The sequence below is a fragment of the Patagioenas fasciata genome, chromosome 7 (assembly GCF_037038585.1).
Source record: "Patagioenas fasciata isolate bPatFas1 chromosome 7, bPatFas1.hap1, whole genome shotgun sequence".
Classification (NCBI taxonomy): Eukaryota; Metazoa; Chordata; class Aves; order Columbiformes; family Columbidae; genus Patagioenas; species Patagioenas fasciata.
Genome location: NC_092526.1, coordinates 12750336 through 12764236, shown reverse-complemented (window position 1 = coordinate 12764236; position 13901 = coordinate 12750336). Strand labels below are relative to the sequence as shown.

Sequence of the window (13901 nt, the reverse complement as noted above, 5' to 3'; positions counted from 1 at the left end):
AGGGGCGGGGCTCCGCCGCCGCCGGCCTGTAGAACGCTAGGTGGGCGGGACCAACCCAGGCAGAAGGGGGTGTGTGGGCGTGTCCAATGCGGTGCGAGGGATGTTCGGCGGCGGCAGCGGCGGCGGCCGCTCGGGCTCGCCATGGTGTGAGGCGCGGTCCGGGGCGCCGCGATGAACGGAGCCGTCCCGTCGGTTTTCGATCCCAAGGAGCGAGTGCTGAAGCTGGGCGAGACCTTCGAGAAGCAGCCGCGCTGCGCCTTCCACACCGTCCGCTGTGAGTGTGGGAATGGGGCGGCCCCCTAGGGGACCCGCGGGCCCGGGTTGGGAGGACCCATGTGCCGCCGAACGGCGGCACCCGGGCCCCCACCCCCCACGCCCCGGGCCCGCCGGTTCCCTGAGGGACGACAACGCTGTTGGGGCTGATGCCCCTCGCTGCTTTCTGGGCACTAACTTCACATTTTTATGCCTTTTGCATCCAGAATAATCTCTCGATTCAGTTTTGCTGGAACCCAGAAAACTCTGGCTTTGCCATCCTTCCTTGTGCTTAGTTTTTCCAGAAGTGTAATTCAGCAATCAAAGGTTAAAGGCGGTATTAATCACAAAGCTCGTTATACCCTCCCTGAGTACATAATTACTATCTAGAGAGGTGTATGCTCAAGGATTCTGAGGGTAGCTAGGAAACAAATGCTCTTAGGATTATAGTTCTGGTAATTTAGGGCTGCTGCTTCTGGTTTTGATGTCTCATTATTTATAGACCGATCCCCAAGATTCGGTCTCACGTACGTTCTCTGGAGAATGTCCCCTGTGCAGTGCAGCGTGATGGGTAAAGTGCTTTCTGTGAGCAAATGGAACGGCACTTAGTAGGGTTGTCTATAGGAGGGGGAGAGGGAGTGAGCAAAAGCTATACAAGGGATTTAAACAAATGCCATAACTTGAAATTTATCCTAATTTTAAAGTGTACTGAAAACCTCTTGTACCTCCTGCCTTTATGATTTCTTGCTGACTCCTGTAGCTTGATGATTTATTCTGAAATCTGTTTTGAAAGCTCTCTTTCTTTCCAACAAACGAGACGTAGAAACTGGCACATTCATCAGTTCTGTCACAGGCATGTGCAAAAATACCCTTCCCTGACACCCTAAGTTTTTGTTAACAAATGAGTAAAGTGTAAAAGTTAAGATCAGAAGTCTGTTTATGGATACTGGAATCAATGTCTTCGTTTTCTAAAGTATTAACCACCCAGTGGCCGTATATTAAAGCAAACATTCTCTAATTCCCGATGATAAACTTTGGAACTGTTTTACCCTTATCCCCATAAGATGATGTGTGGGGTTTTACCATAAACAAGGTTAACAGGGGCTGTAGCCCGTGTCTGAGCTCCAAGCCTTCTGCTGTGCCTGCCATCCTGCCCACCAGCTCCTGGAGCCTGGTTTTCTCGCCCGGTCAGTGTGTGAGCTGGAGCCAGGGTTCCCAGCTGCGGTCTGTGCTGCCTGGCCCGTGGCTCGCAGGCGGTTGTTGAGCTGGGAAGCTGCCCAGCCATAACAGAGCACTGCCAGCCGTGGGTGACGTGACAGGTTGCGAGGCCAGGAGCGTGTGCTGTCTCATGGGTGACCTTTGCGTGCCCAGTCCCTCTGTTGCCTCCCTTCAGCTGCAACAGGGTGCTGCTCCCCAGAACGCCTGACACCCCTGTGTGCCTGACGGGCGATCACTAGAACCGCGGGTTCAAACCCGCATGTGTTAGCACGTGCCTTGCAGGGCCTCTTGATTCCGTCCCATCTCTGTCTATGCAGGCAGGCCCTTTGGCTCTAGCCCTTCCTAGTCCATTTGTGGTGGAAATAATACTTCATAGTAACCTGCTTATATGTATGTTACATGGCTGCAGTGCTGGTGCCTGAACACATGCTCATTTTCAATGTCTCAGATTTTTGGAAAGGGCCAGAAATTGGTATCTTCTTTTGTTTAAAACTTATTTCGATCTACATTTTAGACGTCAAAAAAAGAGAAAAAGGAATCTAACATTTAATAGGGAAGTAATTTCACTTTTGACAAAAATAAATTTACTGAAACTCAAGTTTTGGTCAGCTTCTTACATGTATGTTATAATAAAATCAGAAAAGGATATAGAAATGGATATTGAGGATTGGTGTTGTACTTTGCATTTTCAGTGACTTCTTGTCTACGTCTCCCATGGTTTGGATCAACATTTTCAAGAACTGCTTACTGCTTTTTCTGAAAGTAATTATGTGAGGATTTATCTTTTGAAGTATAACACAGCTCACTCAGCCTCTTTATCCATTAAAACCTAAATACATTTTTGCAATTTTAACTGAAAGGTTTTAACACTTATACTGAATCTTAGGAAAACCATCTTAACTTTGAATTCTCTTGACTTACGGAATTATCTGCTCAGGGGAACGGTAGGTGATACACTAGCAAAAAGGCTTTAACTTAATAACCTCGAACTGTGACTGAAAGGTGTCTACATTTATAAGATTCCTGAAAAGCCTGTCAATAATCCAGTTTGTTTTTTTAAATTTAGATGACTTTAAGCCTGCATCTATTGATATGTCCTGTGAAGGAGACCTTGAAGTTGGCAAAGGTGAACAGGTGACAATAACACTGCCAAATATTGAGGTGAGTGGGGTGGCTGAAGAGCAGTGGGCCTAAGGGAATGATTTATTTTCTTGTCTTAAGATTAAATTGAGTATAGAAGGATATGAAGTGTTGTATCAGAGCCATGTGATTTTTAGAGTAGAAAAATAATTGCTCTAAGAACATAAAATTACAAAGACCTAGAGGTTAAAGAGCTGCACTGTAGCTTTAAGTGTATTCGCCGCATTGCAAATATGCTGTAGGATGACCCAGAAGTGTTGCGTACACAGAGAAGCTTCATGTGGATGTTGGCAGTGCAAGTTTCCCCTTGGTATTTACTGCTCTAGTGCAGTTCTAAAGCAGGAAAGACTGGAAAGGGAAAATTTACTGCCTGCCATGTTTTACTGCTCTGCTGATATGGGAACTGACACCCCTTTTGGTAAAAGGAGTCCTGCAATGAGCATGGTCTCTTTGGGAAAACAGCATTTAATCAGCTTCAAATTAAGCCAAGCTGGGTGAAATCCCCTTCCAGCTGCTTTTGGTCATGGCTACTATGACTAATTTGAATCAACCAATAACATGTTTAAAGGCTAGAAAGGATCAGTTGTAGTGAACTTGTCATTACTGTGGTGGATTGCTGTTCCTAAGAAAAAAAAAGACTGTAGGAGTAACACTTACTGGACTTCTGATTCAATAGGGCTCGACTCCACCGGTGACTGTGTTCAAGGGCTCAAAGAAACCTTACATGAAAGAATGTATCTTAATTATCAACCACGACACTGGAGAATGCCGCCTAGAGAAACTTAGTAGCAACATCACTGTGAAAAAAACAAGGTGGGTGATTTACCAGAGAAACAGCTGTGCTTTACTCATTGTGAAAACTGATTTGTTACTCAGTCTAAACTGAGATGCTGGACTACTGTTTTTAGCAAAATGTCATTTTTAGAAAGTACCTGGCCTTGTTCAATAGAGTGACAAGCCTGCTTTCTCACTGGCTTCACAGCTTTTGAGTCTTGACTGGAGAAAGAAATGGGATTTTAATTTTAACTAAGAACTGCCACATTGTTGAAAGAGATGGTAACTATTTTCTGATGTGTTTAGAGGGTAGGGGGAAATATGTTTAGAAAGTGGTTTGTGACATGTTTCAGTAATATTAATAGCTTGTTTTTTCTTATATCAAGATTTTATTTTTTTTTCTTCTTTGCTGCTAAGTCTGAGTAAGTGATTTCCAGCAGAGTTGTTTTTAAGTAATCCTGGTTAGCCAGGTATATAAAAAAAAAAAATGAACTGAAAAAGGGTTAAGAAGTTGTTAGTACTGTGTATATATATATATAAAATCTATACATACTTATATGCCATTATAATGTACCTAAAAATCTAATTATGCTATTCAGAAAGGTGTGACAAATAGTTCCATAACTTAAAGTACTGTATCCCCTGTATTCTTGCCTTTTTCCTTGTGTCTGATCTTCTAGTAATTAAAAATCTTTTGCTCTTATGCACAGAGCTGAAGGAAGCAGTAAAGTCCAGTCTCGCATAGAGCAGCAACAGCAGCAGATGCGAAATGCGACCAAGGTTCCAAACAATGTTAAAAATTCTCCACCAAAAGAAAAGATGTTTCCATCTTCTCCTATGGATGATATTGAACGAGGTAAGCTCCACTGGCACGAAAGTTTTGGAAACTTTTCTCTTAACTAACAATTACTTTTTAAGAGCCAAGGTTTTTTGTTTGTGGGTTTTGTTGGTTGTGTTTTTTGGTTTTTTTTTTAAATTTTTTTTTTTTTTGAGATTCACACTAGAAGCTGATTATGGTAAGCACTTTACCCTTGTATAGGAATGACCACTGGCTGAAGTGGGAACAAAGCAGTATTTGAAACTTGCTAAGGTAAAAAATCAGATGAACCATTAGGCTGAATAACGCCAAGGGTCCCACTGCTCACTGTCCTTGATTTTGTCTTCTGCTGCTGCTTTAACCAAGTATGTAGCTGATTGTATTGAGGCACTGAAACCAACTGAGTCACTTCCATTTTGACATCACTCCTCATTCTTTCTCTGCATGCAGCAAACATATAGGTTACAGTGGTTTACAGTTCAAAATACATTTAAAATTACTGGATAGGACCTTGTGAAAGATGAAGTTTCAATGCAAAAGACAGCTAAAAGCCTTGAACAGGACTATATATTCTTGAAAGACTCTGGCTTGGTGTGACACTCATGTTTCACTTAATAGGAGGCCTTATTTCCTTTCAGAGGGTGAGGAAGACGGCAGGTGGTAATTACTTGCTACAGAAATGCTGACAGGTGGCAGTTTCATTGACTGGAATTGACATCTGCCTCCCAAGATGTTTTGAATTCCTTTAAACAGATATTTTTTTAGCTTGGTCATTATGAAGTATTTTGTTTTGTTTTCCATTTCTTCTTTTTTTTTTTTTTTCCACCTCCATTTTGGTCTTAAACTCTGACCAGAAATCTATACCACAGAACAGTACTAGAATACATGTTAGGTTGCAGAGAGGAAAGAGCACTAGGGCACACAGAATAAAATGATACTTTGTCTTGGTGGTCTGCTATTTCGGAGGGTGTGGTGGTGTCAAACATATTACAAGTCACCAAAGTGACTGCCAACATGTATCAAACTCTGGTGTAGTGCCAGCCCCATTTTGAGTACTGTTGAAAAATGTGGAATTATTGACAAACAGGGGTGTTAGGGACACTGCAGAGCCATCTAGTCCATCCTTCTGTCCTAAAGTCAGATTTCTGACATAATTTTTAACCTGTTCTTAAAGCCTTCCAGTGACAGAGCCTGCGTTTTCTTTGGCAAGCCATTCCAGGGCTTTGCTCACCTTACTGTTCAGGTTCTTACTAATAAATAATCTTACAGTAAGTCCTTACTATTTTCATCTTTATCATGCAAGTATAGACCCAATTACTCTTCTGCTTTTGAGCAGTCCTTTGTATACTCAGAAGTTGCTATGGCTTTCCCATTATTCATGCCAAATGATGCCCGCTGGTTCAATCTTTCCTTAGATATTAAGTTTTCTAGATCCCTGATGCATTGTCACTCTCCTTTAGGTATCTTCCAACAAGTCCAAAGTCTTCCTGAGGTACAGTGCCTGAACACATTTACTGTTTCAGCTAAGGTTTTAGCAGTGCTGCATTGAACAAGAAGACTGCCTTGCTGGCAGCATTCATCTCTACACACAAAGACTAAACCCAGTGTAATGCTTGTCATTTCTACAATAGCATGGTGCAGTACAACTGTGTGTAGTAATCCACAGAAACTCACAAATTCTTCCGAAGTGTCGCCTACTTAATCGTTCTGTGGTTTTGTAACTGACTGTTCCTGCTTACATACACTACCTTGAACTTGTTACTAACTCGCTCAGGTAGGGGAAGATCACTTTGCCTTTGTTGTCCGGTATATGGACAGCTCTTCCTTTGCTGTTTGAAAATACTTAATTTAAATTCTGTCAGATCAAATTGCTTCAAAATTCAAGGCAGGGATCTTGTTCATCTGGTATTGGTATTAACTATTAGCCTTATGCTTAATTTTTTTCTCGTATTAGACATTAGTGAGAGCAGGGAGGAAGTGAAATTAAGTGCATAGGACTTGAGTGGTATCTTTGTTAGCTTACAGCTCCAGATGTGTGGTAGATCAGTTCTTTTGTTGGCATTTCTTCTCTAGAATTAATTTTGAAATTGCTTCCTGATATTTTGGCCAGTTGCATCCTAATTTTGCCTTAGCCTTTCTGGTTCCTTTTCTGTCTTTAAGCTGTTCTCCTATACACATCCTTAGTAACAGGACGATCCTTCCTTTTTGTAATTTTCCCCTCACCCTCTCTTTGGTTACATTTAAGTCAGCCGGTATGGTCTTTAATTGTAATTTCTATTCTTCCTTGGCACTGGATTAGTGTGTCCTTGCAGCCATAGCTGTGCTATTGCAGGTGCCATTTTTCCTGAACACCATTTTTCTTTAGACTGACCTCTGATAAGGCTGACCGGCCTAAGCATGTGTCCTTTAGAGTGGCCTTTGATAACACAGAATTGGAAGGATTCATGGAATTTTGTGTTCAAACTTATTCTTTTGGTGTTCAAACATATTCTTTTGCTTTTCCATCTTCTCTTGATTAAACTCTGAGACATTTTGCATCTTTGTGACTTTTGTCTTCAACCTGTTCTTCTGTGTTGGGTAAATCTGAAGTGAGATGAGCCACTCTCCACCTTGCTTTTCGTGTCTGCTATATCAAAGCTGTTCCTGAAATATTCCAGGTGCTTGTAAGACCATCTTACAAATGTCTGGGTAGTTACAATTTTGTGTAGTGATGAACTTCTGCACTCTGGGTAACTCCTCAAGTCACTGTATAAAACCTCCATCCACCATGATTCAGTGGTCTGTTTCAGACTTCTTGCTTCAGCAGCACCCCTATTTTGCACAATTATTATGTGTAGCCATTCTACAAGACTGAAATTCCTCTGTATGCTGCACGTCGGCTAACATATAAAAACACATACTGTGCAGGACAATCTATCCAGTCATACTCTCCTAAATATTACTGTAGTCAGGTGTGTTATTTCATCAAGAATGCAATGTGGTTGAGTGAGTTTGATCTGTTAATTTCCAGTATTTCTTGTCTACCTCTTGTTGTTCTAGATCTCCTACCCCCATCCCCATATGTACAAGGGAAAAAGGATTTGGTGAAATCTTCGTAATAGTAAACTGTAGGTGGTTCCTTTGGATATTCTCAAACTTAACTCGGTTTTGAGCAAAACGTCACAAAGTCCGAACAAGTGTATTGATTGTAATGCTGAACTGCTGGGAAACTTTTTGGGTGCAGCTGCAGACATCTTACAGCAAACTTATATGTGTGATTGAAACTTTAGCTTTTAGTCAGTGAAAGGCATCTTCAGGCATGCTAAGGAAAATACAGAGGATTTGTCAGCTGCAGATATCAAAAGCTATGTGGGATGCACTACCCTGTGGAATGTGGGCTTAGCATTTGGGTTCACAGTCACCCTTGTTCTAACACTTGGCTTGAAAGGGAGAAAGTGCCCAAGCTATGAAAGAAGAAAACCACATGACAGGCTGGATGCTTCCTTGTGCCCTTTTTGTTGTTCTGGAGAGTTTTGGTGGGATTTTTGTGTGGTGGTCTTGTTGTTGCTACAGTGTGTTTACCTGATTTCTGTTGTTGCTTTATCTTTTTTTTTCTTCTTATTTCAATTATGACAAATGTTAACTGAAAACCTAATCACACTGTTTGCAGAGCTGAAAGCAGAAGCCAGCATCATGGACCAGCTGAGTAGCTCTGACAGTTCATCTGACTCGAAAAGTTCTTCATCCTCTTCATCAAGCAGTGAAAATAGTTCTAGTGATTCTGAAGATGAGGAAATGAAGCCCTCCCTTCCTATGTCAATGCCATATTTGCAGCCACAGCCTACTGTGTCTGCCATACCACAGCAGGCTGTCCCTGACAAAGATGCCAGTCATAACAGATCCCAGGAGAGCAGTGGTCATATGATGAATACACTACGTAAGTACAAAGGCTGTTCTTTTCTTAGTGCACAGTTCCAGACATCAAGATTCTGAGAGGAAACCATATTGTTTTTAAGTATATTTTGGTTATAATTAACACTGTGGGAAGTGATGCTAGGGTCTGATTGTTCAGCAGTGGTTTGAATTAGACACTAGGCTGGAAGGTTCTTGGTCCCCAGAGATATTAAATTAAAGCTGATGCAGTTGAAAATATTTCCGAAGCTCTTCTGGCTTCCTCCCAGGTATATACATTGGGACTGGAGAACAGTAATTTTGCATTGAAAATACTTGAACTAACAGGGCACTCCCAAAACATATGCTTATAATTTCTTGGGTAGGACTGTGGGATTGTATACTGGTAATACTTCGAATTAGAGAAGAGATGGTGTATTCTTAGCTACTTCAGTTATTGTTGTTCATGGCACTGTTTCACTGGGCATCATGGCAAAACTCCTTGGCATATAAGGAAGGAAGCAATTTGCTCTCAGGTGATACTATCTTTTTCCACCCATTCAGGCGACTAAAAATGTAATTTGAAGAGTAGCTGTGATGTTCTTCAATAAGTGGTTGCTGTGCAGCCTGGAATTGAGTGCTAAGTGTATTCAAAAAAGGAGAGTTTGGACGGAAAAGAAAATCCAACTAGGTAGAGAATCTTTAGTTTACTACCTAAATAGCAGGAGTTTTCAGGCATAAATGTGAGTGTTCAGCTTTGGTGACTCGTCAAAAATTATTACAATTTTAATTGAATGTTTAGCTGCAGGGTCATGGTTTGAAGAAATTCCCATCAATCCTGGTTTGCAGCCTAAGATCTTTATGGTTTACCATTTATATGTAAACTTGTTATACTGAAATTTTAGAGTCTGGCAGATCTACTTTTATTTCAGTATTTAATATATAACACGAACAGGTTTTTTTGTAGCTAGTATTTGAATACTTAATTAAATATCTGTGCTGGTTATTTATGTACTGCATTAATAGATAAGATCAGACTGAAAAGTCCTGTGAGTATGCGTGCGAAGGACTAAATGCTGCATTCATGTTATTACCACTATAGAGAACAATGTTTTCGTGTTTATAATTTGCGTAACTTTTGAGTGCCATTTGTTTCAACCCTTATTTACAGATGGGATTTCCCATTCTTCATGCACTAGATACAACTGTTATGAAAAAGCGATTAAGCTCTATCCACAGTGACAGAATCCCAGCTGGCAAAGCTTCCATTGAGAAATACAAGTACAGGTGGCCAAATTCTCCAGTTCCAACAGTCATAGTGAGAAAACACAGCTTAAAACATGACAATATCAAAATAACTACATGGAAAGCTGGTGGCTCAATGGTGCTTGAACCCCATTGACAGGTAGAACCTCTGTAGCATCAAGCCTTGGGCTTGACTGAGCTTTCCTAGGTCTTCAGCTTAATTCCATTTACTTATATTATGGTTACAGATCTATTTACTGCTTTAAATGGCTCTGTTCCCAATGTCCAGTACAGTTAACACTTGAAGTACACTTGAACTAGACAGATCAAAAAGTTACATTCAAGGAGAATGTGTTTCTCTAGCTCCCTTGCTGAAGGAATTTGGCAGGAGAGTGAAACCTGGAGAAACTAAATGGACAGCAAGTGGTTGAATGGCAAGAGTTTTCAGTTGGGATCCTGCACAGTCACTTCTATCTCAAATAATGCTTTACAAAAATAAAATATTGAATCAACAAATGTCAGCACAAGCTGTTTGCTTGTCTAATCCTGTTTTGAGGTTTGACTGCTTATGTACGTGACTAGTTTTGTGCACCTCTGTAGAGTCGGGGCCATGCGAGGTAATCAGTGAAGTTTTCCTTCGCCTTGCTGTGTGCTGGGGGAAGGGTTAGAGCACAGAGTTTCATCTTGCATGTAGAAATCGTACAGCTGAGGTTTTGTGGAACTTGGAAAGCACAGGAGGTGGCGTTTAGAAGCATCGTAATCAAATACTTTTGTCAGATATACATGATCTAGCTCTTCAGGAATCCGGGGCTCAAGACTGCCCCTCGCCCTCAAAATACAGCTTCTTTCCCTTTATACCAACAGGAGTTGATTACATAGGCTCACAACTTGCCTTATAACAAAGCTTGTAAAGGGTGGCACTAATAAATCTGTTTTTCTTAACTATTTGATCATATGTTGCTTTATGTCTACATTTTGTTTGAACAAGAGTTATGTTAAATAAAGTAACTTTCCAAAGAAAATCCAGCAGAGATTAGCTATTCTGGGGCCTTGTGTTATGTACATAGTATTCAGCACAACTTCACCTCTTTTGATAGTTGGGGCTGGTACAAGCACCTGGTCAGGAAATAATTTTCCCGTGTATTAGTTTGGTATTGGTGTGATCATAAAGGTCTGTGAAATAGCTCGCTCTTATGAGTTTCCCTATCCCCTATGACTTGCAAGAATTCAATTGAATGTATTGTATTCAGATTTAAAAGCTTAGGAAATGTCATCATTTGCAGCACAACCTATTTCCCCAATTCACGTTGCTAATAAGCAGTGGGCACTGTGAAAACCAAATTCAACAGTTTTCCCCAATTTTTTTGCTGCCTCATAAGTACAGAGTCTAGATGTTTCTGCAAAGTCTCAGTTAAATGAACTTCCCATTCTTGCACCAAACCCATCTGAAAACTACCAACTCCAGTCTGATAATGTTTTGCCATCTCTCTGAAGGTGTTTTTTACAGGTAGGGTTATAAAAATGGGGCAGAAAGTTGTTGCTGAAGTAAATCCTAATGCATTATTTCTGACTCTGGAACTTGGAGCTCTTGCTTTTCCCATCTGCTGGCTTTCACAAGCATTGGTATTTTTGGCTGGTGTTACAGGGTTTGTGTAATTTCTATTAACTATGTTGAAATAACTTTTAAAGGCTGCAGAATCACTATTTGGAAAGTTATCTTCTTATTTGTACTCTCAGTCCTCTCCTAAAGTAGGTAGTGCACAACAGGTCTGACATTTCTAAAAATGCACTGGAAGTATTCCTCTGAGTGAGAAATGCGTGAGTTTAATTTACTAACGCCTTGAGATATTACTTCTCGAGATAATACATTGTCCTGAATGATTATTGACATATTACTTGATTTTGTTCTTTCAAAATTGCTTTTTAACTTTTATTAAAATGACATGACTGTAAATTTGTCTATATGGAGAACTGGAAAAGAATAGTCTACAGTAGTACTTTAAAGATTGCTGGAAACAGCCATCTTCGCTATTCTTATCTTACATGAAGTGTTTTCTATATTGTTGTAGAGAATCATGTACCACTTTCTAAGCTTTAATGATGACACAATAGAAAACAAAGGAAGGCTAAATGCAGCTGTGTTAAAGACTTCTGTGTTGTGGCAGAAATATTGTGCTGGATCACAAAAGATCCAGTCTGAGAGCCTTGCTGGGTTAACCCCATTGAGGTTACTTTTTTCCCCATCTTTAAAAGTGATCTGTGAAGGGTGGGTTCTGCAGCTGAGGAAATCGCATGTGAAAAGAGTGTGCCCACTCAGTTTCAGTGGTTTTTTCTCTTCTTTTCTTTGCTCTCTAGGCCATTTCTGTACAACCTGAGATGTATCCCTGCCCCCTATTTTTTTATTCTTAATGGCTGTTTGAAAAGGGAGCTGTGAATAAAAGCATACTAGTTGGAACCAAGTATTAAAATGTGTGGAAAGTTGCTAGATATGATGTAGATTCTGTATAGCAAGCTGCTGTATTTTTTTGTTAGTTACCTGTCATCCTGGAAAGATTCCATCCCTCCCATCCGCTAAGTTTATGGACATCCACTGCAAGCACAATGCAGTCTTTCTTCTTACTTCTCCATTTTGAAATATCTCTCTCTCTCTCTCTCTCTCTCTCTCTCTATATATATATATATATATATACACACACATATATATATATCTCCATTAAATTAAAGTGCTGTGCAAAATCTCTTTTGATGTTTTGTTTGTTCACTTGTTCCCAAACCTGTTGGAAATAGTAGGTCACTGATACATCTTTAAATGGCACATCAAAGAGCTGCTCTTCTTGATTGAGACACCACTTTTGTTTTCAAGCACAGCTGAGTAGCATTCAGATGTGTTTCAAAAAAACCAACTTGTTTTCGACAAAACTGCCTTCACCAGCAGTTTTCTCACTTACGATGCATGGAAATGTGGGTGGGAAAGATAGCTAGGTGTTGTCTTTTGTGATCTGGTGATATTAAATAATTGCATTGTGGCTAATGACTTCCTTGCCAAGATTTTAAAATTGTAGAAAAGCGATTTCTCTAAGGTTCTGTCACTGGGGAGTTTGATTCTACAGCTACTTATTATCTTACCAAAGAATTGTTTGGGTTAGAAGGGACCTTTAAAGACCATCTAGTCCAACCTCCCTGACCTGTTTGGTGTTAGTTTCTGTAAACCTTTAATTGGGAAAGGGAATATATTGAAAGAATAAAAGTATTTCCTTGAAAATGACTAATATGATGACTCTCTTTCTTCTAGGAAATGACTTGCAGCTGAGTGAATCTGGAAGCGATAGTGATGACTGAACAAATTTTTGGCCTTAAATGTATCACCTTTTTTGCTAAATATGTCCTAGCATCTGTTTTGCACTAAGATTAGATTACCAGAGACTGGAACGAATGTCCTCGATTTTGATAATAGACATCCTAATTTTCTACTGACGCATCATGTCTATAATACGGCAGCATTGATATATCCTGTCAGTGCTATAGTTGTGTTTATCTTTCAAATTACTGTATTTACAGTAAAATTGTGTATGATCTGATTTTGATTATTTTTGCCTCAACCACCTGTTTTACTTGAAACTGACTTGTAAGAGCTAGTTACTTTATATAAATAGTTGTGGAATGGAGAATTTTCTGATATTTATGGAGGCAAGTTTCCTTCCTATCATTTAAATGCTGAACGCTGATCTCACAACTTTTACTTGGAGGGAGTGAAAGGCAGGACAACTCAATGAGGTCTGCTGTGGCAGCTCCACTTTTTGTTCAGTTCACAGTTCATACCTTTAAGGAAACTGCTGAATAATGCGGTCCACTAGTGCAGTTACAGTTTACAATTGTTCAACACATTGCTGAATTCTTAATTTCATTGTATTATAGGACTTTATATTTCTGAGCCTCAAGATTCCTAAGGGAACTCATCTATTCTCTGCCTTTTTTATGTAACTTGAATAGGCTGGCCTTTTTACAACCTTTTTGTATCTAAATTTAGGTAACTGCGGAGACAGCAATGATTTTCCTTCATTTAATTCTGTAACAGAAATCAGAAAATTTCTTTGTAGGAGTATAAAAGTAATTTAATAAAGCAATATTTATCATTTTCCTCTGTCTGATTCTGGTTTTACTGGTTAAGAATTCCACTTTCTACCTACAGTAGTCACACTGGTGGAAGGGTCATGTGAACAAATAGAAAGCGGTGAAGCTGTAGCTAATACAGACTCCTCACCCTGCCTGCAAGGCTTAAGTGTTTGTTGCTTTTGTCTATGTTGAGAAAAAGCCTAATAAGAGCTCACCAAAAGTTTCTGGCAGTGCTAGTGTACTGCTGAATGTGTATTACAGATTATATCCAAATGTCGTTGGTAAGTGATACTGTGTTAGAGAAGAAAAGGTGTTTGCCCAGTCTTATTTTTTTTTTCTCATTTGAAATTATATTTCAAGACCGGAAGAACTGCAGGTAGGAGTCCACATTTCATCCAGTAGTTTACTACCGAAGAGTTCTGTAACAGTAGCAAATGTCTATAGGATGAATTCTGATGAGTTAAATCTGCTT

The 13901-nt window shown here is 39.9% G+C and overlaps 1 protein-coding gene across 1 annotated transcript; it reads left to right on the top strand.

Annotated features, from left to right (window-relative positions):
- Positions 1–79: 79 nt before the first annotated feature.
- EAF2 (ELL associated factor 2) lies at positions 80–13453 on the top strand. Its single transcript, XM_065841196.2, has 6 exons — positions 80–274; positions 2537–2631; positions 3287–3423; positions 4095–4240; positions 7851–8117; positions 12609–13453. The coding sequence occupies exons 1-6, from the start codon at positions 172–174 to the stop codon at positions 12653–12655; spliced, it is 795 nt and encodes a 264-aa protein (XP_065697268.1). The 5' UTR covers positions 80–171; the 3' UTR covers positions 12656–13453.
- Positions 13454–13901: the final 448 nt, after the last annotated feature.